This window comes from Oncorhynchus mykiss, chromosome 12 (assembly GCF_057628025.1).
Source record: "Oncorhynchus mykiss isolate SJ-2025 chromosome 12, ASM5762802v1, whole genome shotgun sequence".
Taxonomy (NCBI): Eukaryota; Metazoa; Chordata; class Actinopteri; order Salmoniformes; family Salmonidae; genus Oncorhynchus; species Oncorhynchus mykiss.
This window is the reverse complement of record NC_143033.1, coordinates 9034830-9060131: the sequence shown is the minus strand read 5'-3', so window position 1 is coordinate 9060131 and position 25302 is coordinate 9034830. Positions and strand designations below refer to the sequence as shown.

At 46.6% G+C, this 25302-nt stretch overlaps 1 protein-coding gene across 6 annotated transcripts in view; it reads left to right on the top strand.

The window, feature by feature from the left end:
* ptpn13 (protein tyrosine phosphatase non-receptor type 13) overlaps positions 1–25302 on the top strand; it is a 166280-nt gene that overhangs the window by 48235 nt on the left and 92743 nt on the right. For 5 of the 6 annotated variants that reach the window (XM_090191624.1, XM_090191627.1, XM_090191626.1 and 2 more), the window contains exons 6-7: positions 653–746; positions 14292–14885. In XM_090191624.1, the coding sequence (XP_090047750.1) occupies positions 653–746; positions 14292–14885 (688 nt within the window). Of the gene's footprint in view, positions 1–652; positions 747–4298; positions 4514–14291; positions 14886–25302 lie in introns of those variants that run through there. The other variant, XM_090191628.1, reaches the window with a different exon arrangement.

The following is a 25302-nucleotide window of genomic DNA, read 5'->3' as shown; positions in this document are numbered from 1 at the left end:
CAGTAGGCTTGGGCGGTATCCAGATTTTCATACCATTCTTACGGTATTACCTGGATTGCACTCAAGGGGGTGCAAAAAAATACAAACAAATTCCTTCCTGTTGGCAGTCTTACCAGAATGCTAACAAAATTAGCAAAAGTAATAGCGAAATCAGATGGGACGCCGTTAGCTAAATGCTAACGAACATAAACTAATTGCAAGGACAGGCAGATTTGGTCTCTGCGTTGTGTATTCATCTTCAAAGAATTCTTATACATGCTTTTCTGAAGGAGGAGCAGCATGTGTACGCGGAGCGGAGGAGAACGGAGGAACAAAATGGCAAACATTTAGTTGTGAATTGCATATGTGTAACTTCTTCACCTCGTGTGCTGCACCACAGAGACTCTCCGATAGATATAGAACTCTATGGATTCACCAGCTCCCTCTGTCTACCTGCTGTTTACTAACTAACACGTGACTGTCTTTTTATGACACCTCAGACATACTATTAGATGTCCCCTCCAGCTCCTTGTGATAACCTCAACCATTGTCCTTTTTGTGTTTCTTGCTTTCCTTTATTCTCACTCTCTCATTTTCTTGCGCTCTCTTGCCCTTTTGTTCTCTCTCTCTCTCTCGCTCCCTCTTTTTCTGTCTTTCTCCATATCTCCATTAGTTGGATGGCCTGCTGTCCCAGAGTGATAGGGAGTCTATTCCGGAGAGGAGCAAGGAGATTCGGGAGAGGCTTCGGGGCAAAGGCCTTCCCTCAGGTAACATGATCTTCACAATCTCAACCTCCCAACCTCCTGCATAGAGGTTTTTAGTGACAATAGAGAACCTTACCTTCTATCCCTGTGTGTACACACACACACACACACACACACACACACACTGTGGGGTCTGAAATGATTGACACCCTTGATAAATATAAGCAATTATGACTGTATAAAATAAAGGATTTTGTTGAATACTTTTTCTCAACAAGGTAGGGGTGCAAATTACTGACACCCCTAAAGATTTTTCTAAATAAAGTAGTCCAAGTGTAGTATTTTGTCCATATATTTCCAGCACACAATGCCTAAATCAAGCTTCGGGCTCTACAAACTTGTTGGAATCATTTGCAGTTGTGCCCAGTAGGCATGAATGATTAAAATATTGTATTGTCACTTTGGAGTCTCGTTTATTTTAAATAAGAATAGAATGTTACAACACTTCTACATTAATGTGGATGCTACCATAATAACGGATAATCCTGACTGAATCGTGAATAATGATGAGTGAGAAAGTTACAGATGGTCAAAGATAAAAAAAAAACAACAACATGCTAACCTCGCCTGTTATTGGTAATGGTGAGAGTTTGCATGTCTTTGGCCCTCTGTAACTTTCACTCATCCTTATTCACGGTTCTTTCAGGATTCTCTGTAGTCATGGTAGCATCCACATTTTAATGTAGAAGTGTTTAGAACCATATTCTATTGTTATTTACAATAAAAGTTACTCCAAAATGACACTGTTATTTACCATTCATTTATTTTAGGCAAAAAAAAACTATTCTGAGAGACAAACAGCAAATACATCTATCACATTTGAGTCACAAGGCTTGATATAATCATTGCGTGCTAGGAATATGGGACCAAATACTAAACTTTCGGCAAATCATATCCTTCATTTATAAAAAATATTTATAATTATTTTATGCTGCCATTATTTCTCATCTTCATCAAGGGTGTCAATCATTTAGGACGCCACTACAGGAAGGCGGGCACTGTGCCTTCAGAATGTACTCTCCTTGACTTTCTCCACTTTCCATTTTGTTGTAACATCCTGCATTTAAAATGGATTCAATTGAGATTTTGTGTCACTGGCCTACACACAAATACCCCATAATGTCAGTGTAATTATGTTTTTGGAAATGTTTACAATTTTAATTAAAAATAAAAACCTGAAATGTATTGAGTCTAATTATTCAACCACTTTTTGTTTTGGTAAGCCTAAATAAGTTCAGGAGTAAATGTGCTTAACAAGTTGATTGGACTCACACTGTGTGCAATAATAGTGTTTAACCTTATTTTTGAATGACTACCTCATCTCTGTACCCCACACATATAATTATCTGTAAGGTCCATCTGTTGAGCAGTGAATTTCAAACACAGATTCAACCACAAAGACCAGGGAGGTTTTCCAATGCCTCACAAAGAAGGGCACCTATTGGTAGATGGGTAAAAAAACAAACATTGAATATGCCTTTGAGCATTATGAAGTTATTGATTAGGCTTTGGATGGTGTATCAATACACCCAGTCACTACAAAGATACAGGGATCCTTTCTAACTCAGTTGCCGGAGAGGAAGGAAATCACTCAGGGATTTTCACCATGAGGCCAATGATGACTTTAAAACAGTTCCAGAGTTTAATTAATGACGGTGATAGAAATCTGAGAATGGGTTAGCATTGTAGTTCCTCCACAATACTAACATAAATGACTGAGTGAAAAGAAGGAAGCCTGTACAGAATAAAAATATTCCAGAACATGCATCCAGTTGGTAATAATGCAATAAAGTAAAACTGCAAAAAATGTGTCAAAGAAATTAACTTTGTCATAATACAAATGTATTTATATAGCCCTTCTTACATCAGCTGATATCTCAAAGTGCTGTACAGAAACGCAGCCTAAACCCCAAACAGCAAGCAATGCAGGTGTAGAAGCACAGTAGCTAGGAAAAACTCCCTAGAAAGGCCGAAACCTAGAGAGGAACCATGGTATGAGGGGTGGCCAGTCCTCTTCTGGCTGTGCCGGGTGGAGATTATAACAGAACATGACCAGCATGGTGATAAATGACCCGCATGGTGATAAATGACCAGCAAATGTTCATAAATGACCAGCATGGTCAAATAATAGTAATCACAGTGAACAGGTCAGGGTTCCATAGCTGCAGGCAGAACAGTTGAAACTGGAGCAGCAGCAAGGCCAGGTGGACTGGGGACAACAAGGAGTCATCATGTCAGGTAGTCCTGAGGCATGGTCCTAGGGCTCAGGTCCTCTGGGAGAGAGAGAGAATTAGAGAGCATACTTAAATTCACACAGGACACCGGATAAGACAGGATAAATACTCCAGATATAAGACTGACCCTAGCCCCCTGACACAAACTACTGCAGCATAAATACTGGAGGCTGACACAGGAGGTGTCAGGAGACACTGTGGCCCCATCCGAAGGTACCCCCGGACAGGCAGGATATAACCCCACCCACTTTGTCAAAGCACAGCCCCCACACCAGTAGAGGGATATCTTCAACCACCAACTTACCATCCTGAAACAAGGCTGAGTATAGCCCACAAAGATCTCTTGCCATGGCACAACCCAAGGGGGGTGCCAATCTAGACAGGAAGACCACGTCAGTGACTCAACCTACTCAAGTGACGCACCCCTCCTAGGGACGGCATGGAAGAGCACCAGTAAGCCAAAGCATTATGTTTGGGGCAAATCCAACAACACATCACTCATATTTTCAAGCATGGTGGTGGCTGCATCATGTTATGGGTATGCTTGTCATTGGCAAGGACTAGGGACTAAACGGAATGGAGCTAAGCACAGGCAGAATCAGAGGTTAAACCTGCTTCAGTCTGCTATTCAACAGACACAGGGAGACAAATGCACCTTTCAGCAGGACAATAACCTAAAATTCATGGTCAAAAATACACTGGAGTTGCTTACCAAGATGACGTTGAATGTCCCTGAGTGGCATAGTTAGTTTTGACTTAATTCGTCTTGAAAATCGATGGCAAAACTTGAAAATGGCTGTCTAGCAATGATCAACAACCAACTTGACACAGAGGTTGAAGAATTTAAATATTTGTACAATCCAAAGCTTTTAAACTTACAGAAAGCATTGACGGTTGTGAATACTAATGTAAATTAGATTTATGTAGTTCATTTTCAAATACATTTGCCAAAATTACTAAGAACATGTTTTCACTTTGTCATTGTCTTGTGTGCAGTAGAAGGGTGAGGAAAATGAATAAATGTTAATGTTGTATTCAGGGTGTAACACAACAGTGTGGGGAAAAGTCGAGGAGTGTGAATGCTTTCTGAAGGCACTGTACGTACATACTTACGGTAGGCCTACAGTCGATTCACCTGGCTGAATATAGACTGAGTATATACCTGATTGATGAATATCTGATCTAATGACTTTCTGAGTCATGTCAGTGTTGCTGCTGTTTACTGGGAGGAAGTGATTCACAATTTCAACAGAGACAGACCTTGGTCTGGTTCCAACAGGCTTGGTCTCCTCTAGTTGATGGAAGAAGAAGAAAAATCCCTGGGGGTGTTACAGTAGGCGGGCTGAACATAACCCTGACAATAGAGACCCTGGTAGGCTGGCATAGACAAGTTGGGACAGTGAACTGAACACTAGTTTTAGTTCACGGATCCTTCTTTTAATGGGTGGCGGTGCATTACCAGTGTCCTAATGTTGACTGACTCCCACGCTTCCTGAACCATGGCCAAGAGGGAGGTGCTCAGAAGACAAGTCAGTGGTGAGAGAAAATGAACAGCCTTGAAATGTGCTGGAAGTTAGCTAATCGAATTGGTGTGTATACAATAGAAAGTATCAAGTGTACATGTGTGTTTTTTTTAAGGGTTTGAAGTGTTAATGAAGGTATGAAGATCCAGGGGCTTTTTGTGTTACCCCCTTTTTTAGATTCCACTCCTTCAGTCCTCACGTGTCAGACTTTTTATTGATACTTTAAAGATGCCTACTTCCTTTCAATGAAAAAAAAATGGGAGGGGAGAGGAGAGGAGGCTTATGTAACCATTGCATGGTATTGATTATAGTTCCTAAGCTGGTCTGGGTTCAATACTAATTTAAAATACTTTAGCTGGACTTGATTGAGCACGCCTGGCACAATGGCACCAATGTAAAAGTCTCAAAAGACCAACCTCCTCCCACCTGGCACTACAGGCAGGCTAAAGCAAAAAAGCAGTAGAATAGGATAGAATACAGTATATACATGTAATGCAAAAATATGTAAACATTATTAAAGTGGCTAGTGTTCTGTTGTTTAAGTGGCCAGTGATTTCAATTCTATATAAATTCCACCAGCCTCTGTGCTAGTGATGGCTATTTAACAGTCTGATGGCCTTGAGCTGGTTTTTCAGTCTCTCGGTCCCAGCTTTGATGCACCTGTACTGACCTCGCCTTCTGGATGATAGCGGGGTGAACAGGCAGTGGCTCGGGTGGTTGTTGTCCTTGATGATCTTTATGGCCTTCCTGTGACATTGTGTGCTGTAGGTGTCCTGGAGGGCATGTAATTTGTCCCCCCCGGTGATGCATTTGGCAGACCGCAACAACCTCTGGAGAGCCCTGCGGTTGCGGGCGGTGCAGTTGCCGTACCAGGCAGAGATGCAGCCCGACAGGACGCTCTCAATTGTGCATGTGTAGAAGTTTTAGGTGCCAAGCCAAATTTCTTCACCACACTGCGTTGGTGTACCATTTTCAGTGTCATTGACGCCAAGGAACTTAACTTTCCACCTTCTCCACTGTGGTCCAGTTGATGGGGGGGGGGGGGGTGTTGCTCCCTCTGCTGTTTCCTGAAGTCTACGATCAGTTGTTTTTGTTAACGTTAAGTGTGAGGTATTTTCCTGGCACCACACTCCCAGGGCCCTCACCACCTCCCTGTAGGCTGTCTCGTTATTGTTGGTAATCAGGCCTACTACTGTAGTGTTGTCTGCAAACTTGATTGAGTTGGAGGCATGTATGGCCACGTAGTCATGGGTGAACATCACTTTCTTTCTGCAGATGTGACATGTCGGTGGTTAGCGTTGAAGTGACTGTGGAGAAAATGCTGTCATTGCTTTGTTTTTCATGCTGGGCGACGTGATTGTTTTCATTCTGCTTTAGTACCACAGCGCTGACTGTGCAGTGCAGCTTACCCATGCCCACCACCACTAATAGTTCTAGATAAACCTCCTGGAAACAATTCTCTGAATGTTGCAACTAAGAATGAAAGGGCCAAAACAAATGTTCTATTTCCTGTTATTATTTTTTAAATATTTTTTTTCAATCAATCTTGTCCTGGTCTGTCTGTCTCCATAGCAACAGTGTTCCTGGAAAAGTTTCTGTCTGCCCCATAGCGAGTGTTCCTGGAAAAAAATAATTCTGTCTTTGATGTTCTGTTTTACTGTAGAGATGGAGCCATATGCTTTGTAGATTAAAGCAAGGCACTACATGTTTTATAGGCCTGAGTCCCCTCCCCCTCTCTCCAACATTAGCTACGCAGACTCTCGTTCTTCAGGAAGAGGTCCCAGTTTCTCAACTCTTTGTGGTTGTCACAGCATTGGCAAGACAACACAGATCTGACACCAAGCTAGTTATACACTATATACAGTGCCTTCGGAAAGTATTCAGACCCATTTACTTTGTCCACATTTTCCACATTTTATGTTGCAGCCTTATTCTAAAATTTATTAAATACCCCATAATGACAAATCAAAAACATGTTCTTAGAAGTTTTTGCAAATGTATTACAATTTTTTTTTTTTTTACTATAATTTTATAAGTATTCAGACCCTTTACTCAGTACTTTGTTGAAGGACCTTTGGCAGCAATTACAGTTGAGTCTTTTTGGGTATGACGCTACAAGCGTGGCACACCTGTATTTGGGGAGTTTCTCACATTGTTCTCTGCAGATCCTCTCTAGATCTGTCAGGTTGGATGAGGAGCGTCGCTGCACAGCTATTTTCAGGTCTCTCCAGAGATGTTCGATCGGTTTTAAGTCCGGGCTCTGGCGCGGCCACTCAAGGACATTCAGAGTTGTCCCGAAGGCACTCCTGTGTTGTCTTGGCTGTGTGCTTAGGGTCATTGTCCTGTTGGAAGTTGAACCTTTGCTCCAGTCTGAGGTCCTGAGCACTCTGGGGCAGGTTTTTATCTAGGATCTCTCTATACTTTCCTCCGTTCATCTTTCCCTCGATCCTGACTAGGCTCCCAGTCCCTGCCGCTGAATAACATCCCCACAGCATGATGCTGCCACCACCATGCTTCACTGATTTCCTCCGTACGTAATCCTTGGCATTCAGGCCAAATAGTTCAATCTTGGTTTCATCAGACCTGAGAATCTTGTTTCTCATGGTCTGAGAGTCCTTTAGGTGCCTTTTGGCAAACTCCAAGCGGTCTGTCGTGCCTTTTTCTGAGGAGTAGCTTCCATCTGGCCACTCTACCATAAAGGCCTGATTTGGTGGAGTGCTGCAGAGATTGTTGTCCTTCTGGAAGTTTCTCCCATCTCCACAGAGGAACTCTGAAGCTCTGTCAGATTGACCATTGGGTTCTTGGTCACCTCCTTGACCAAGGCTCTTCTCCCCCGATTGCTCAGTTTGGCTGGACGGCCAAACGTGGTTCCAAACTTCTTCCATTTAAGAATGATGGAGGCCGCTGTGTTGTTGGGTATGCTGGTGCCCTTTCCCAGATCTGTGCCTATACACGATCCTGTCTGAGCTCTAAGGACAATTCCTTCAACCTCATGGCTCGGATTTTGTACAGACATGCACTGTCAACTGCGGGACCTTATAGAGGTGTGTGCTTTTCCAAATCATGTCCAATCAATTGAATTTTCCACAGGTGGACCAATGAAGTAGAAACATCTCAAGGATGATTAATGGTGCCTCCCGGGTGGCGCAGTGGTTAAGAGCTGTGCAATCAGAGTCCCTGGGTTCGCGCCCAGGCTCTGTCGTAACCGGCCGCAACCGGGAGGTCCGTGGGGCGACGCACAATTGGCCTAGCGTCGTTAGGGTTGGTCGGTAGGGGTGTCCTTGTCTCATCGCGCACCAGCGACTCCTGTGGCGGGCCGGGTGCAGTGCGCGCTAACCAAGGTGGCCAGGTGCACGGTGTTTCCTCCGTCACATTGGTGCGGCTGGCTTCCGGGTTGGACGTGCGCTGTGTTAAGAAGCAGTGCGGCTTGGTTGGGTTGTGTATCGGAGGACACATGACTTTAAACCTTCGTCTCTCCCGAGCCCATATGGGAGTTGTAGCGATGAGACAAGATAGTAGCTACTACAACAATTGGATACCACGAAAAAGGGGTAAAATTTTTTTTTTTAAATGTTTTAATTAAATAAAGGATCAATGGGCCCAAATGTGAGTTTCTACTGCATGGTATTATGTTTGCAGACATTTATAAAAAACAGTTTTTGCTTTGTTATTATGGGGTATTATGGGGTATTGTGCTATTGTAGAATAAGTCTGTAATGTAACAACATGCATACAATTGAGCACACAGCCATGCAGTCTCCATAGTCTCCATAGACAAACATTGGCAGTACTGAAGAGCTCAGTGACTTTCACCGTGGCACCGTCATAGGATGCCACCTTCCCAACAAGTCAGTTCGTCAAATGTATGTCCTGCTAGAGCTGACCCCGGTCAATTAAATGCAAGTGCTGTTATTGTGAAGTGAAACGTCGAGGAGCGTCAACAGCTCAGCCGTGAAGTGGTAGGCCACACAAGCGCTACGCTGAAGCACAAGGCGCGCAAAAAATCGCCTCTCCACGGTTGCACTCACTACCGAATTCCAAACTGCCTCTGGAAGCAACGTCAGCACAGTAACTGTTAGTCGAGAGCTTCATGAAATGTGTTTCCATGGCCGAGCAGCCGCACACAAGCCTAAGATCACCATGAGCAATGCTAAGCGTCATCTGTAGTGGTGTAACTCTGGAACCGTGAAAACATGTTCTCTGGCGTGATGAATCCTGCTTCACCATCTGGCAGTCCTATGGACAAATAAGACTTAGAATCCACCAATCAGAACGTTATCTGCCCCAGTGCCAAATGTAAAGTTTGGTGGAGGAGGAATAATGTTCTGGGTCTGTTTTTTTCATGGTTCGAACTAGGCCCCTTCGTTCCAGTGAAGGGTAATCTTAACGCTACAGCATACAATGACGTTATAGAATTCTGTGCTTCCAAATTTGTGGCAACAGTTTGGGGAACACCCTTTCCTGCTTCAGCATGACAATGCCCACGTGCCTAAAGCGAGGTCCATACAGAAATGGTTTGTCGAGATCGTTGTGAAAAACTTGACTGGCCTGCACAGAGCCCTGACCTCAACCCCATCAAACACCTTTGGGATGAATTGTAATGCCGACTGCGAGCCAGGCTTAATCGCCCAACATTAAGCTTTTATCTCAACGCCATCAGACTGTTAAACAGCCGTCACTAACATTGAGTGGCTGCTGCCAACATACTGACTCAATCTCTAGCCACTTTAATACTTTTATTAGATCCAATTTTAAATTATCACTAGTCACTTTAAACTATGCCACTTTATATAATGTATACATACACTACCCATCTCAAATGTATATACTGTACTCTAATCCATCTACTGCATCATGCCTATGCCGTTCGGCCATCGCTCATCCATATATATTTTTATGTACATATTATTATTTATTATTATTATTATTATTATTATTATTCACTCATTTACACTTGTGTGTATAAGATAGTTGTGAAATTGTTAGATTACTTCTTAGATATTACTGCATGGTCGGAACTAGAAGCACAAGCATTTCGCTACGCTCGCATTAACATCTGCTAACCATGTGTATGTGACAATTTTTTTTATTTCACCTTTATTTAAGTATATTTACTTCGTGCTTTTTTTATTTTTTATTTTTATTTAACCAAGTAGGCCAGTTGAGAACAAGTTCTCATTTACAACTGCGACCTGGCCAAGATTAAGCATAGCAGTTCGACACCTACAACAACAGAGTTACACTTGGAATAAACAAACATACAGTCAATAACACAGTAGAAAAATATATATGCAGCATGTGCAAAGGAGGTAGGATAAGAGAGGTAAGGCAATAAATAGGCCATGGTGGTGAAGTAATTACAATAGAGCAATTAAACACTGGAATGGTAGGATGTGCAGAGGATGAATGTGAATAAATACCAGTATGGGGATGAGGTAGATTGGATGGGCTATTTACAGATGAGCTATGTACAGGTGCAGTGATCTGTGAGCTGCTCTGACAGTTGGTGCTTAAAGCTAGTAAGGGAGGTAAGAGTCTCCAGCTTCAAAGATTTTTGCAGTTCGTTCCACCCATTGGCAGCAGAGAACTGGAAGGAGAGGCGGCCAAAGGAAGAATTGGCTTTGGGGGTGACCAGTGAGATATACCTGCTGGAGCGCGTGCTATGGGTGGGTGCTGCTATGGTGACCAGTGAGCTTAGATAAGGGGGGACTTTACCTAGCAGGGACTTGTAGATGACCTGGAGCCAGTGGGTTTGGCGACGAGTATGAAGTGAGGGCCAACGAGAGCATACAGGTCGCAGTGGTGGATAGTATATGGGGCTTTGGTGACAAAACAGATGACACTAGACTGCATCCAATTTCTTGAGTAGAGGCTGTTGAGTCGAGGATCGGTAGGATGGCCAGTTTTACGAGGGTATGTTTGGCAGCATGAGTGAAGGATGCTTTGTTGCGAAATAGGAAGCCGATTCTAGATTTATTTTTGGATTGGAGATGCCTAATATTAGTCAGGAAGGAGAGTTTACAGTCTAGTCAGACACCTAGGTATTTGTAGTTGTCCACATATTCTAAGTCAGAACCGTCCAGAGTAGTGATGCTGGACGGGTGGGCAGGTGCGGGCAGCGATTGGTTGAAGAGCATGCATTTAGATTTACTTGCATTTAAGAGCAGTTGGAGGCCATGGAAGGAGAGTTGTATGGCATTGAAGCTCATCTGGAGGTTAGTTAAGTGTCCAAAGAAGGGCCAGAGGTATACAGAATGGTGTCGTCTGCGTAGAGGGGGATCAGAGACTCACCAGCAGCAAGAGCGACATCATTGATGTATACAGAGAAGAGAGTCGGCCTGAGAATTGAACCCTGTGGCACCCCCATAGACTGCCAGAGGTCCGGACAACAGGCCTTACGATTTGACACACTGAACTCTATCAGAGAAGTAGTTGGTGAACCAGGACGAGGCAATCATTTGAGAAACCAAGGCTGTTCAGTCTGCCAATAAGAATGTTGTGATTGACAGAGTCGAAAGCCTTAGCCAGGTCGATGAATACGGCTGCACAGTAATGTCCCTTATCGATGGCGGTTATGATATCGTTTAGGACTTTGAGCGTGGCTGAGGTGCACCCACGACCAGCTCTGAGACCAGATTGCATAGTGGAGAAGGTACGGTGAGATTCGAAATGGTCGGTAATCTGTTTGATAACTTGGCTTTCAAAGACCTTAGAAAGCAGGGTAGAATAGATATAGGTCTGTAGCAGTTTGGGTCTTTGAAAAGGGGGATGACCGCAGCAGCTTTCCAATCTATGGGAATCTCAGACAATACGAAACAGTTTGAAACAGGCTAGTAATAGGGGTCGCAACAATTTCGGCAGATCATTTTAGAAAGACAGGGTCCAGATTGTCTAGCCCAGCTGATTTGTAGGGATCCAGATTTTGCAGCTCTTTCAGAACATCAGCTATCTGGATTTGGGTGAAGGAGAAGTGGGGAGGTTTGGGCGAGTTGCTGTGGGGACTGCTGTTGACCGGGGTAGCCAGGTGGAAAGCATGGCCAGCCGTAGAAAAATGAAAATGAATAATTGAAATTCCCAATTATTGTGGATTTATCGGTAGTGACAGTGTTTCCTAGCCTCAGTGCAGTGGGCAGCTGGGAGGAGGTGCTCTTATTCTCCATGGACTTCACAGTGTCCCAGAACATTTGAGTACAGGATGCAAATTTCTGTTAGGAAAGCTAAGGCTAGCTTTTTCAAACTGCCTGTGTATATTGGTTCCTAACTTCCCTGAAAAGTTGCATATCACGGGGGCTATTCGATGCTAATGCAGAATGCCACAGGATGTTTTTGTGCTGGTCAAGGGCAGACAGGTCTGGAGTGAACCAAAGGCTATATCTATTCCTGGTTCTACATTTTTTGAATGGAGCATGCTTATTTAAGATGGTGAGGAAGGCACTTTTAAAGAATAACCAGGCATCCTCTACTGACGGGTTGAGGTCAATGTCATTACAGGATACCCCGGCCAGGTCGATTAGAAAGGCCTGTTCGCTGAAGTGTTTTAGGGAGCGTTTGACAGTGATGAGAGGTGGTCGTTTGACCACAGTCCCATTACGGATGCAGGCAATGAGGCAGTGATCGCTGACATCTTGGTTGAAAACAGTTAGTTGGGATGATATCTATGAGGGTGCACGTGTTAACGGATTTGGGGTTGTACCTGGTAGGTTCATAGATAATTTGTGTGAGATTGAGGACATCAAGCTTAGATTGTAGGATGGCCGGGGTGTTAAGCATGTCCCAGTTTAGGTCACCTAGCAGCACGAGCTCAGGAGATAGATGGGGGCAATCAATTCACATATGGTGTCCAGTGCACAGCTGGGAGCAGAGGGTGGTCTATAGCAAGCGGCAACGGTGGGAGACTTGTTTCTGGAAAGGTGATTTTTTTTTTTTAAATAGAAGCTCCAATTGTTTTGGTACAGACTTGGATAGTAAGATGGAACTCTGCAGGCTATCTCTGCAGTAGATTGCAACACTGCCCCCTTTGGCAGTTCTATCTTGGCGGAAAATTGTACAGTTAGGGATGGAAATTTCAGGGTTTTTGGTGGTTTTCCTAAGCCAGAATTCAGACACGGCTAAGACATCCGGGTTGGCAGAATGTGCTAAAGCAGTGAATAAAGCAAACTTAGGGAGGAGGCTTCTAATGTTGACATGCATGAAACCAAGGCTTTTGCGGTTACAGTTTGCGGTTAAGTCAACAAATGAGAGCACCTGGGGAGTAGGAGTGGAGCTAGGCACTGCAGGACCTGGATTAACCTCTACATCACCAGAGGAACAGAGGAGAAGTAGGATAAGGGTATGGCTAATGGCTATAAGAACTGGCCGTCTAGCACGTTGGGAACAGAGAGCAAAGGGAGCAGGTTTCTGGGCACGATAGCATAGATTCAAGGCATAATGTACAGACAAAGGTATGGTAGGAAGAGAGTACATTGGAGGTAAACCTAGGCATTGAGTAATGATGAGAGAGATCTAGTCTCGAGAGACGTTTAAACCAGGTGATGTCATCGCATATGTGGGAGGTGGAACAACATCGTTGGTTAAGGCATATTGAGCAGGGCTAGAGGCTCTACAGTGAAATAAGACCGTAAACACTAACCAGGACAGTAATGGACAAGGCATGTTGATATTAGGGAGAGGCATGCGTAGCCAAGGGATCGTATGGGTCCAGTGGGTGGTTGGGCTGGCTGGGGACACGGTGATTCAGACAGTTAGCAGGCTGGGGCTAGCAAGCTAGCAGTTAGCAGGCCTGGGTTAGCGGGTTAGCAAGCTAGCATAAGGGCCTTAGATGGACGTCGCGATGGAAGAAAGTCTGTTTTTGCCTCCTTGTGCAGTGACGTCGATAGACCAGTCGTGGAATTAATATGGTTCCAAGTAGCAGAGGGGTCCAAGTCCAATTGGCAAAATGGGTATAGTGGTTCAAGAAACTGGCTGAAGGATCAGCAAACAGTCCAATATGCTCTAGACAGCAGGCCACGGTTAGCAGAATGGGCCTTCAAGGGACGTCGCGCCTGAGTGGCCTGTCGGTATTCCAGTCGTGAAGGATCGGCGGGGTTCCGTACCGGCAGTCGAAGGGGTCCGGATATTGTAGCCGAGGAGTGGGCTTCAGGAGTAGCCCAGGAGCCCTAGCCGGGAGATGGGTCTAGTATAGGTCCAGTATGTTTTGGTTTGAAATGCGTTGTACGAACTGGCGAGAGCTTTCCGAGCTAAAGGTTAGCTGATGACCGCTAGCAGTGGTTAGCTGACTGATAGCTGATAGCTAGTAGCTAGATAGCTAAATAGCTTCAGTTGAGGTATTCCAGTTCGGCGGGAAATATAAATACTTACGAAAAAAAACAGATCCATTCCACGTTTGGTGAGGCGGGTTGCAGGAAAGTATTTTGAAGTTAAGGTTTAGGAAAAATATTCAAAATAATGTGAATAAAAATATATAAAAAGATATACATAGGACAGGATAAGACAAAGACGTCTGACTGCTACGCCATCTTGGACCTCACTAATGCTTGTGGCTGAATGTCCTCGTAGCAATGTTCCAACACCTAGTGGAAAGCCTTCACAGAAGAGTTGAGGTGGTTACAGCAGCAAAGGGGGGACCAACTCCATATTAATACCAATGATTTGGAATGAGATTTTCGACAAAGGTGTCTACATACTTTTGGTCATGTAGTGTAACACAAAAACCTGTGGTACACTTTCTCATTAGTCCCTTTACGGTATGTTATTTCCCTGTTGTCTGATCTACCGTCTGTCTTTCCCCTCAGGGAGGAGTGCAGCCCCGAGGGTACTGGAGCGTTACAAGGCTCGTAGTCAGGAGCAGGCATCTCTGAACCGTGGCCTGAGTCGCTCCATGGGTTCCCTCCCCATCCAGGACCTCCTGAGAGGTGAGGGGGCCCTGCCTGGTCCCTACCCGCCTTCGGACTACCATCCTGGGTCAGAGTCCTCCGCAGACCTGGCCCTCTACCTCGAGCCCCAGCAGAGAGGCAGGCCGGTAGAGCTGGACAGGAGGTCCCTGCCCTATAGAGGAGACTCGACAGCCCAACACAAGAAGAACTGGGCGTCTTCTGTAGACCTGGCCCACATAGACCCGGATATGCTCCGCTTTGGAGCCCTTGAGGATGCCAGGCGGGGTAGCAGTGCCCTCAGTACCCGCTCAGGGGGAAGGCACAAGTCAGCCTCCCGGGTGTACCGGGATCGAGACGGGGAGAACCGCTACTCAGACTTTGGTGGGTTGGAGACGCCCAGGACGAAGGCCCACCACCACTCACCCCTGTCGGTCAGCTCAGCTCTGACCTCAGCCTATGACCGGATCAAGGAGAAGCAGAGGAGGCTGCAGGTGCTCCGCCAGGCCATGGATGGTGAGACCTTTTTTTCCCTGGTTTTAATGGTAGGATAAGGAAGATGAAGAGATGAAGAGATTCAAATGTCAGGGGCACAGACAGGAGAATGACTGAGACAGTGCTTGGACCACTATCTCAGGGTGTATGTGTGGTCTGGAGTCCGCAGCACCACCATGTAGACCAGACTCCTCCGTGGACCTGCTGCTATGAAATTGATAACTAGTCGTCTATCAGCTGTTGAGACGTTTGAAAAATGTGTGAGAGATGACGTTACCAGAGCAGAGAGGCTGACTGGTTAGTGAGATGTTCTAGATGGCCGGGATGTGGGAAGCTGTGTTGGTCCAGGTGCATTCCAAATGGTATCCTATTCGCTGTAGTGAACTCATTTTTACCCCAGCTCTATGGACCCTGGTCAAAGTAGTACACTATAAAGGGAATAGGGTACTGTTTGGGATTAACACCCAGAGTGCATGAGACAGAGTGGCTGTGGTTTCCAAATGCCTGCTTTTTAATAAGGGACAGGATAATTCTAGCCCTTTAACCCTCTCTCACTTATAGCCAAGTCTGCCTCTCTCTCCAGCTCTTCTCTGTCTGTCTGTCTGTCTCACACTGGTGCATGTTTGACACTGCTTGCGTGCTACAACCAGCCATGACAGCCGTATTCTACTTGCCGTGGCTCTTATTTAATTTCTGACAAGTGTTACTGATATGAAGTCACATGGGACGTTAATGTTTATGTCCTTCTCTAATGCAGCGGTGTCTGGTGGCCATATGGAGGAGGCTTTAGGGCTGGAGGGAGGGACGGATGAACGAGCTCCTATAATAAACCTCAGGCCTTCCTATCCGGCCTGCCTGCCCCTCCTCGGTTGCATCCCAATTGGCATCATATTCCCTTTTAAGTGCACTACTTTTGACCAGGCCCCATACTACTCTGGTCAAAAGTAGCGCATTTTGTATGGAATAGGATCCAAATTGGGATGGCAGCTTGCTCTGTTTCTTTTCTCCTTCCTCTGTGGTTGTTTTTAAATGATAGCACAGCAGCAGTTAATGCTCTCTGGTTACCTCCATGTACATGGAGCCTTAATCTGTGACTTGCTCCTCCGGCTGCAGTGTACCAGCCTCCTCCTTTCCATCCTCCCCCTCTCCTCTTTAACCTTTCTCACCCCTTACCAACATATGGTGCCTTAAACTGTGGCTTGTTCCTCCGGCTGCAATTCAACACCACCCTTCTCTTTCTTCCTCCACCACCCTTTTTTCTTCCTCCACCACCCTTCTTTCTTCCTCCACTACCCTTCTCTTTCCTCCTCCTCCACCACCCCCTCCTCCTCCTCAACCACCCATCTCTTTCCTCCTCCTCCACCACCCTCTCCTCCTCCATCACCCTTCTCTGCAGTTCAACACCACCCTTCTCTTTCTTCCTCCACCACCCTTCTCTTTCTTCCTCCACCACCCTTCTTTCTTCCTCCACCACCCTTCTCTTTCCTCCTCCTCCACCACCCCTCCTCCTCCTCCACCACCCTCTCTCCTCCACCATCCTCTCCTCCTCCACCCATCCATCTCTTTCCTCCTCTATCACCCTTCTCTTTCCCCTCCACCACCCTCTCCTCCTCCATCACCCTTATCTTTCCTCCTCCATCACCCTTATCTTTCCTCCTCCTCCACCACCCATCTCTTTCCTCCTCCTCCATCACCCTTCTCTTTCCTCCTCCTCCACCACCCATCTCTTTCCTCCTCCATCACCCTCCTCCATCACCCTTCTCTTTCCTCCTCCTCCATCACCCTTCTCTTCCTCCTCCTCCACCACCCTTCTCTTTCTCCTCCTCCACCACCCTTCTCTTTCCTCTCCTCCACCACCCTTCTCTTTCCTCCTCCTCCACCACCCTTCTCTTTCCTCCTCCTCCATCACCCTTCTCTTCCTCCTCCACCACCCTTCTCTTTTCTCCTCCTCCACCACCCTTCTCTTTTCTCCTCCTCCCCACCCTTCTCTTTTCTCCTCCTCCACCACCCTTCTCTTTCCTCCTCCACCACCCTTCTCTTTCCTCCTCCATCACCCTTCTCTGTCTTCCTCCTCCATCACCCTTCTCTTTCCTCCTCCACCACCCTTCTCTTTCTCCTCCACCACCCTTCTCTTTCCTCCTCCACCACCCTTCTCTTTCCTCCTCCACCACCCTTCTCTTTCCTCCTCCACCACCCTTCTCTTTCTCCTCCACCACCCTTCTCTTTCCTCCTCCACCACCCTTCTCTTTCCTCCTCCACCACCCTTCTCTTTCCTCCTCCATCACCCTTCTCTTTCCTCCTCCTCCACCACCCTTCTCTTTCCTCCTCCTCCACCACCCTTCTCTTTCCTCCTCCTCCACCACCCTTCTCTTTCCTCCTCCACCACCCTTCTCTTTCCTCCTCCACCACCCTTCTCTTTCCTCCTCCACCACCCTTCTCTTTCCTCCTCCACCACCCTTCTCTTTCCTCCTCCACCACCCATCTCTTTCCTCCTCCTCCACCACCCATCTCTTTCCTCCTCCACCACCCTTCTCTTTCCTCCTCCTCCACCACCCATCTCTTTCCTCCTCCTCCACCACCCTTCTCTTTCCTCCTCCACCACCACCCTCTCCTCCTCCATCACCTTTCTCTTTCCTCCTCCACCACCCTCTCCTCCATCACCTTTCTCTTTCCTCCTCCACCACCCTCTCCTCCATCACCCTTCTCTTTCTCCTCCTCCACCACCCTCTCCTCCTCCATCACCCTTCTCTTTCCTCCTCCTCCACCACCCTCTCCTCCTCCATCACCCTTCTCTTTCCTCCTCCTCCACCACCCTCTCCTCCTCCATCACCCTTCTCTTTCCTCCTCCTCCACCGACCCGTCTCCTCCTCCACCACCCTCTCCTCCTCCACCATCCTCTCCTCCTCCACCATCCATCTCTTTCCTCCTCCTCTATCACCCTTCTCTTTCCCCCTCCACCAGCCCTCTCCTCCTCCATCACCCTTATCTTTCCTCCTCCTCCACCACCCATCTCTTTCCTCCTCCTCCATCACCCTTCTCTTTCCTCCTCCTCCACCACCCTCTCCTCCTCCATCACCCTTCTCTTTCCTCCTCCTCCACCACCCCTCCCTCCTCCATCACCCTTCTCTTTCCTCCTCCTCCACCACCCTCTCCTCCTCCACCACCCTCTCCTCCTCCACCATCCTCCTCCTCCTCCACCATCCATCTCTTTCCTCCTCCTCTATCACCCTTCTCTTTCCCCCTCCACCACCCTCTCCTCCTCCATCACCCTTATCTTTCCTCCTCCTCCACCACCCATCTCTTTCCTCCTCCTCCATCACCCTTCTCTTTCCTCCTCCTCCACCACCCTCTCCTCCTCCATCACCCTTCTCTTTCCTACTCCTCCACCACCCTCTCCTCCTCCATCACCCTTCTCTTTCCTCCTCCTCCACCACCCTCTCCTCCACCACCACCCTCTCCTCCTCCACCATCCTCTCCTCCTCCACCATCCATCTCTTTCCTCCTCCTCTATCACCCTTCTCTTTCCCCCTCCACCACCCTCTCCTCCTCCATCACCCTTATCTTTCCTCCTCCTCCACCACCCATCTCTTTCCTCCTCCTCCATCACCCTTCTCTTTCCTCCTCCTCCACCACCCATCTCTTTCCTCCTCCATCACCCTCCTCCATCACCCTTCTCTTTCCTCCTCCTCCACCACCCTTCTCTTTCCTCCTCCTCCACCACCCTTCTCTTTCCTCCTCCTCCACCACCCTTCTCTTTCCTCCTCCTCCATCACCCTTCTCTTTCCTCCTCCACCACCCTTCTCTTTTCTCCTCCTCCACCACCCTTCTCTTTCCTCCTCCACCACCCTTCTCTTTCCTCCTCCCACACCCTTCTCTTTCCTCCTCCATCACCCTTCTCTTTCCTCCTCCATCACCCTTCTCTGTCCTCCTCCACCACCCTTCTCTTTTCTCCACCACCACCCTTCTCTTTCCTCCTCCACCACCCTTCTCTTTCCCTCCTCCACCACCCTTCTCTTTCCTCCTCCACCACCCTTCTCTTTCCTCCTCCACCACCCTTCTCTTTCCTCCTCCTCCACCACCCTTCTCTTTCCTCCTCCTCCACCACCCTTCTCTTTCCTCCTCCTCCACCACCCTTCTCTTTCCTCCTCCATCACCCATCTCTTTCCTCCTCCTCCACCACCCTTCTCTTCCTCCTCCACCACCCTTCTCTTTCCTCCTCCACCACCCATCTCTTTCCTCCTCCTCCACCACCCATCTCTTTCCTCCTCCTCCACCACCCTTCTCTTTCCTCCTCCATCACCCTTCTCTTTCCTCCTCCTCCACCACCCTCTCCTCCATCACCTTTCTCTTTCCTCCTCCACCACCCCTCTCCTCCATCACCCTTCTCTTTCCTCCTCCTCCACCACCCTCTCCTCCTCCATCACCCTTCTCTTTCCTCCTCCTCCACCACCCTCTCCTCCTCCATCACCCTTCTCTTTCCTCCTCCTCCACCACCCTCTCCTCCTCCATCACCCTTCTCTTTCCTCCTCCTCCACCACCCTCTCCTCCTCCATCACCCTTCTCTTTCCTCCTCCTCCACCACCCTCTCCTCCTCCACCACCCTCTCCTCCTCCTCTATCACCCTTCTCTTTCCCCCTCCACCACCCTCTCACTCCTCCATCACCCTTATCTTTCCTCCTCCTCCACCACCCATCTCTTTCCTCCTCCTCCATCACCCTTCTCTTTCCTCCTCCTCCACCACCCATCTCTTTCCTCCTCCATCACCCTCCTCCATCACCCTTCTCTTTCCTCCTCCTCCACCACCCTTCTCTTTCCCTCCTCCTCCACCACCCTTCTCTTTCCTCCTCCTCCACCACCCTTCTCTTTCCTCCTCCTCCATCACCCTTCTCTTTCCTCCTCCACCACCCTTCTCTTTTCTCCTCCTCCACCACCCTTCTCTTTCCTCCTCCACCACCCTTCTCTTTCCTCCTCCACCACCCTTCTCTTTCCTCCTCCATCACCCTTCTCTTTCCTCCTCCTCCACCACCCTTCTCTTTCCTCCTCCTCCACCACCCTTCTCTTTCCTCCTCCTCCACCACCCTTCTCTTTCCTCCTCCACCACCACCCTTCTCTTTCCTCCTCCACCACCCTTCTCTTTCCTCCTCCACCACCACCCTTCTCTTTCCTCCTCCACCACCCTTCTCTTTCCTCCTCCACCACCCTTCTCTTTCCTCCTCCACCACCCTTCTCTTTCCTCCTCCACCACCCTTCTCTTTCCTCCTCCACCACCCTTCTCTTTCCTCCTCCACCACCCTTCTCTTTCCTCCTCCATCACCCTTCTCTTTCCTCCTCCACCACCCTTCTCTTTCCTCCTCCATCACCCTTCTCTTTCCTCCTCCTCCACCACCCTTCTCTTTCCTCCTCCACCACCCATCTCTTTCCTCCTCCTCCACCACCCTCTCCTCCTCCATCACCCTTCTCTTTCCTCCTCCTCCACCACCCTCTCCTCCTCCATCACCCTTCTCTTTCCTCCTCCTCCACCACCCTCTCCTCCTCCACCACCCTCTCCTCCTCCTCTATCACCCTTCTCTTTCCCCCTCCACCACCCTTCTCTTTCCTCCTCCTCCACCACCCTCTCCTCCTCCATCACCCTTCTCTTTCCTCCTCCTCCACCACCCTCTCCTCCTCCATCACCCTTCTCTTTCCTCCTCCTCCACCACCCTCTCCTCCTCCATCACCCTTCTCTTTCCTCCTCCTCCACCACCCTCTCCTCCTCTCCACTTCAGGGCCAAGGTGCTTCAATCAGTACTATAGTTTCCTAGCTTCCCTGAGGTTAGTAATTGGAGTCATGTGTAGCGGATGAGGGGAAATACAAATGTTATTGGACTTTCCGGTGCTTGGCAGCGGGTCATGTGGCTCTCGAATAGGCTGGGCTGGGTTCTGTAATGGGCGGAGCTGAGCCGTGATTGGCTGGATCAGGCTCCGGAATGGGCTGGGATAGGATTGGCTGGGCTTAAGATATGATAGGATGGGCAGGGCTCCAGGATGTGATTGGCTAGACTGGGCTAGGATAGGATGGGCTGAGCTCCCGAATGGGTTGGAGAACGAGGTGGAGGGGCCTAACTAAACTAATTACCACAGTTTTTCTAAATAAGGTTTTTCTGCTTGTTGACTTCAAAAGTTGTCGGCTATCGCAAGACTTAGGTTAAGTCAGAAGGGAGGGCTTTTAACAAGAAGGTGACGGTTGCTAGGCAATACTTTGGCTCAGAATAATTGTTGGGAATGCAGAAGCAGTAGCTGTTGAATCTAGTAGCTCTTGTATGTACAAGTCCATCAAATATCTTTTCTCTGCATATAACTAACCAACCATGCAGTAAATGTGAGATGCTATGAAACTGTGGTCAAGCCATGTAGTCAAGAACATGTCTCAACCTATGGTGGGTGCAACACAACTTCAGATGACGTAAAATAGGGTCTGCTACAATATATGTGAATATGAAAAAAATCTATACATAAAAACAGACATAAATAACATTATGGAAACTACTTTGAGCACATTCATGTCTAAATAAAAAAAAAAATCTCTTTCTGACCACTTCTACAATGGGCAAATATGAAATGTTTCATTCAAATCAAAAAGGGGTGCTGTCAAAGTGATTGAATTCAAATGGTTTACCCAAAGTCCTCTTGTTTTGTCACTTACTCGCCTTGCAGTGTGACCGAGCATGTGTTTGATTCACAGACCTAGATGACATGGTCCTCTAATGTGATCAGATCCATAGGCTCAAATCTGTGTCAGAGATACCTGGGTTCAGGAGAAGAAACTGGGGGCAAACAGCAGCTGCTGAGGATTGCTTTGCTTTGCTGAGAATATTTATCTAATTTTGGTAAGGGGAAAAACCCCCTGAAAAAAACACAATTCTGGAAAATGAACGCTTCTATCACACCAAAAACGTTTCTTTCTTTGTATCATGTTTGGCACCGCAAAAAAAAAACCTCAGTTACCGGAAATTCTGAGTTCTAGTAAGCTATCATTATCCAGTTAGCATCTGTTCTAGTGAGAGGGCGGCTCTTCTCCTAGTAAGCTATCATTATCCAGTTAGCATCTCTTCTAGTGAGAGGGCGGCTCTTCTCCTAGTAAGCTATCATTATCCAGTTAGCATCTGTTCTAGTGGGAGGGCGGCTCTTCTCCTAGTAAGCTATCATTATCCAGTTAGCATCTGTTCTAGTGGGAGGGCGGCTCTTCTCCTAGTAAGCTATCATTATCCAGTTAGCATATGTTCTAGTGAGAGGGTGGCTCTTCTCCTAGTAAGCTAGCATTATCCAGGTAGCATATGTTCTAGTGGGAGGGAGGCTCTTCTCCTAGTAAGCTATCACTATCCAGTTAGCATCTGTTCTAGTGGGAGGGAGGCTCTTCTCCTAGTAAGCTATCATTATCCAGTTAGTATCTGTTGAAATCAAATGTGTTTTGTGACACACACATGGTTAGCAGATGTTAATGCGAGTGTAGAGAAATGCTTGTGCTTCTTGTTCCGACAATGCAGTATTATCGAACAGTTCCCCAACAACTATCTAATATACACAAATCTAAAAGGGGTGAATGAGAATATGTACATATAAATATATGGATGAGCGATGGCCGAGTGTGCATAGGCAAGGTGCAATAGATGGTATAAAATACAGTATATACATATATGAGTAATGTAAGATATGTACATGATTAAAGTAGCATTATTAAAGTGACTAGTGAGAGGGAGGTTCTTCTCCTAGTAAGCTATCATTATCCAGTTAGCAAATGGTCTAGTGGGAGGGAGGCTCTTCTCCTAGTAAGCTATCATTATCCAGTTAGCATATGTTCTAGTGGGAGGGAGGCTCTTCTGCTTCCTCCTTGGAGCCACCAGACTGTAAATAATCTGAGTTGTCCTCTCTTCCTCTCTGTTTGAACATAGCTGAAGGCCATAGCTTCTATGCTGTCACACATTCAACAGCAAGGACTTTCTTCAGAGCTTGTTTTCCAACTCACCTAAGGCCCTATTCCCACTAGCAGATATGAAGGAGAGTCTGAGGAGCGGGGGGTGGTGAAAGAGAATTCGACTTTGCAAGTCACAACAAAAAGGCAAGGATGTCATGTGAATTGAAATGTGAAATTCTTTGTCTGCAGCTCAAATTTGACCAATACATATCCCAGTAGCCACTAGCCAGTAAGCACAAACTGTTCCAAAATGACAAACAACTCGCAGGGTTCTGGTTCCGGTGGCATGCGTTGAAACGTGTGGGCCTTATCGTGGTTTTCTTTTGCAAAATGACGACGAATAAACAGACTTGTTTTCTAAAATAGTCGATTGTAAACACCATATTAAGGTGTGGCGAATTCATTTGTATAACAAGTATCCGAGAGATTGTTTGTGAGGAGATTACCTCTGGCCCTTAACTTGCAATTAAAACTGGTAAATGAATCACTCCCAATGCTTCCTTTTTGAAAGTATATGCCTATTCAATTAAAGTAGAAAGTCTGTAGAAGGCAGCCAATGAGACAGAGGTACAACTCCATGACCTGGAAACAGCGTGAGCTAAGTTAGAGGGGGGAAATCAATCTCTTAATAGAGAAAATAGAATCACCTTTTAAGTTATTCACTTAAATTCAATGTGCGGATAATAGGACTTGAAGCTGCCGTGGAAACGGGCAACACAACTTCTGTTATGAGCAATCTTTTCTATGAACTGGTTAGGCAGGAGAAGCTGGGTCCCATGATGTTAATTAACACGGGTCCTCTCCGGAATGGGTCTTGCTGATGGTACGAATCCACAGAAGTCAAAGGACAAACTGTTTGACTTGCAGCGGAATCGGGGAGGGCTCTGACCTAATGTGGAGGAGAGGATCAGCACCTACCCAGACCTGAGTGCTGACTGCTAAAACAGAGGGAAACCTACTATGAAGTGAGATCCAAGCTATGTAGGCTAAATCTGAGATATGGCTTCATCCACCTGGCAAAACTCTTCTTCACCTTCCAGAATACAAACACACACGTTCTCTTCTGCCAAAGCAGCTCAAGACGTCTTTCAGAATATTATTAATTATATATTATTAATAACATATATATTTTTTAACAATGGCAACGCTAGCTATTCTCTCTTGGAATTTGAAAGGCCTTAATAATCCTATTAAACCTTCCAGCTGTCTTGATATCCTAGCAAGAAACCATGTTTATATAGCCATGTTCCAAGAAACACACATGTTCCAAAAGGACACACATTGCCTAAAGAACCATTTGTACAAACTGGCTGCTTTTTCATCAGCCCCAAACAAAACTAAGTGTATTCATAATGATACATAAGAAACTCAATCGCCATCTTGAGTAAAGGCGAAGACCAAGAAGGGAGAATCACCTTCCTTAATGTATCCAAAATGGAAAAAAAATGACCTTTTTATTCATGTGTGTGTGCTCCAAATTCCTATTATCCTATTTGTTTTTCTCTGAACAGCATATCATTAGCATGAACTTAATTCCATTTGGTTATTGTTACCGACATGAATGTCATTTTGGACATGCGAGACTACAATCCACACACAACCAAGACTCTCCAGCGTATACTTTCTGATTACAACCTCATTGATGCCCATTGAGCACATAATCCTAAAGCAGAGGTGTACACTTTCTACTCAAACAGGCATAAGTCATTCTCACAAATTGAATTCAAACTATCTACACAATCTATTTTATTTTCATTAATAAGTACCTTCTGGAAGTATTTAGACCCCTTGACTTTTTCCATATTTTGTTAGGTTACAGCCTTATTCTAAAATCTACACAAAATATCCCCCAAAATGTTGCTAATTTTATAAAACAAAAGCACTGAAATAAATGTATGTAATTATTCAGACCCTTTACTCAGTACTTTGTTGAAGCACTTTTGGCAGCAATTACAGCCTCCGGCCTTCTTGGATATGACGCTACAAGCTTGGCACACCTGTATTTGGGGAGTTTCTCACATTCTTCTCGGCAGATCCTCTCAAGCTCTGTCAGGTTGGATGGGGAGCGTTGCTCCACAGCTATTTTCAGGTCTCTCCAGAGATGTTTGATCGGTTTTAAGCCTGGGCTCTGGTGGGGCCACTCAAGGACATTCAGAGACTTGTCCCAAAACCACTGTTGGAAGGTGACCCTTTGCCCCAGTCTAAGGCCCTGAGCTCTCTGGAGTAGGTTTTCATCAGAGATCTCTCTGTACTTTACTCTGTTCATTTTTGCCTCAATCCTGGCTAGTCTCCCAGTGCCTGCTGCTGAAGAACATCCCCACAGCATGACGCTGCCACCACCATGCTTCACCATAGGGATGGTGCCAGGTTTCCTCTAGATATTACGCTTAGCAGTCAGGCCAAAGAGTTCAATCTTGATTTCATCAGACCTGAGTTTGTAGGTTTCTTTTAGCAAACTCCATGCGGGTCCTGATACCTTTTTAATGA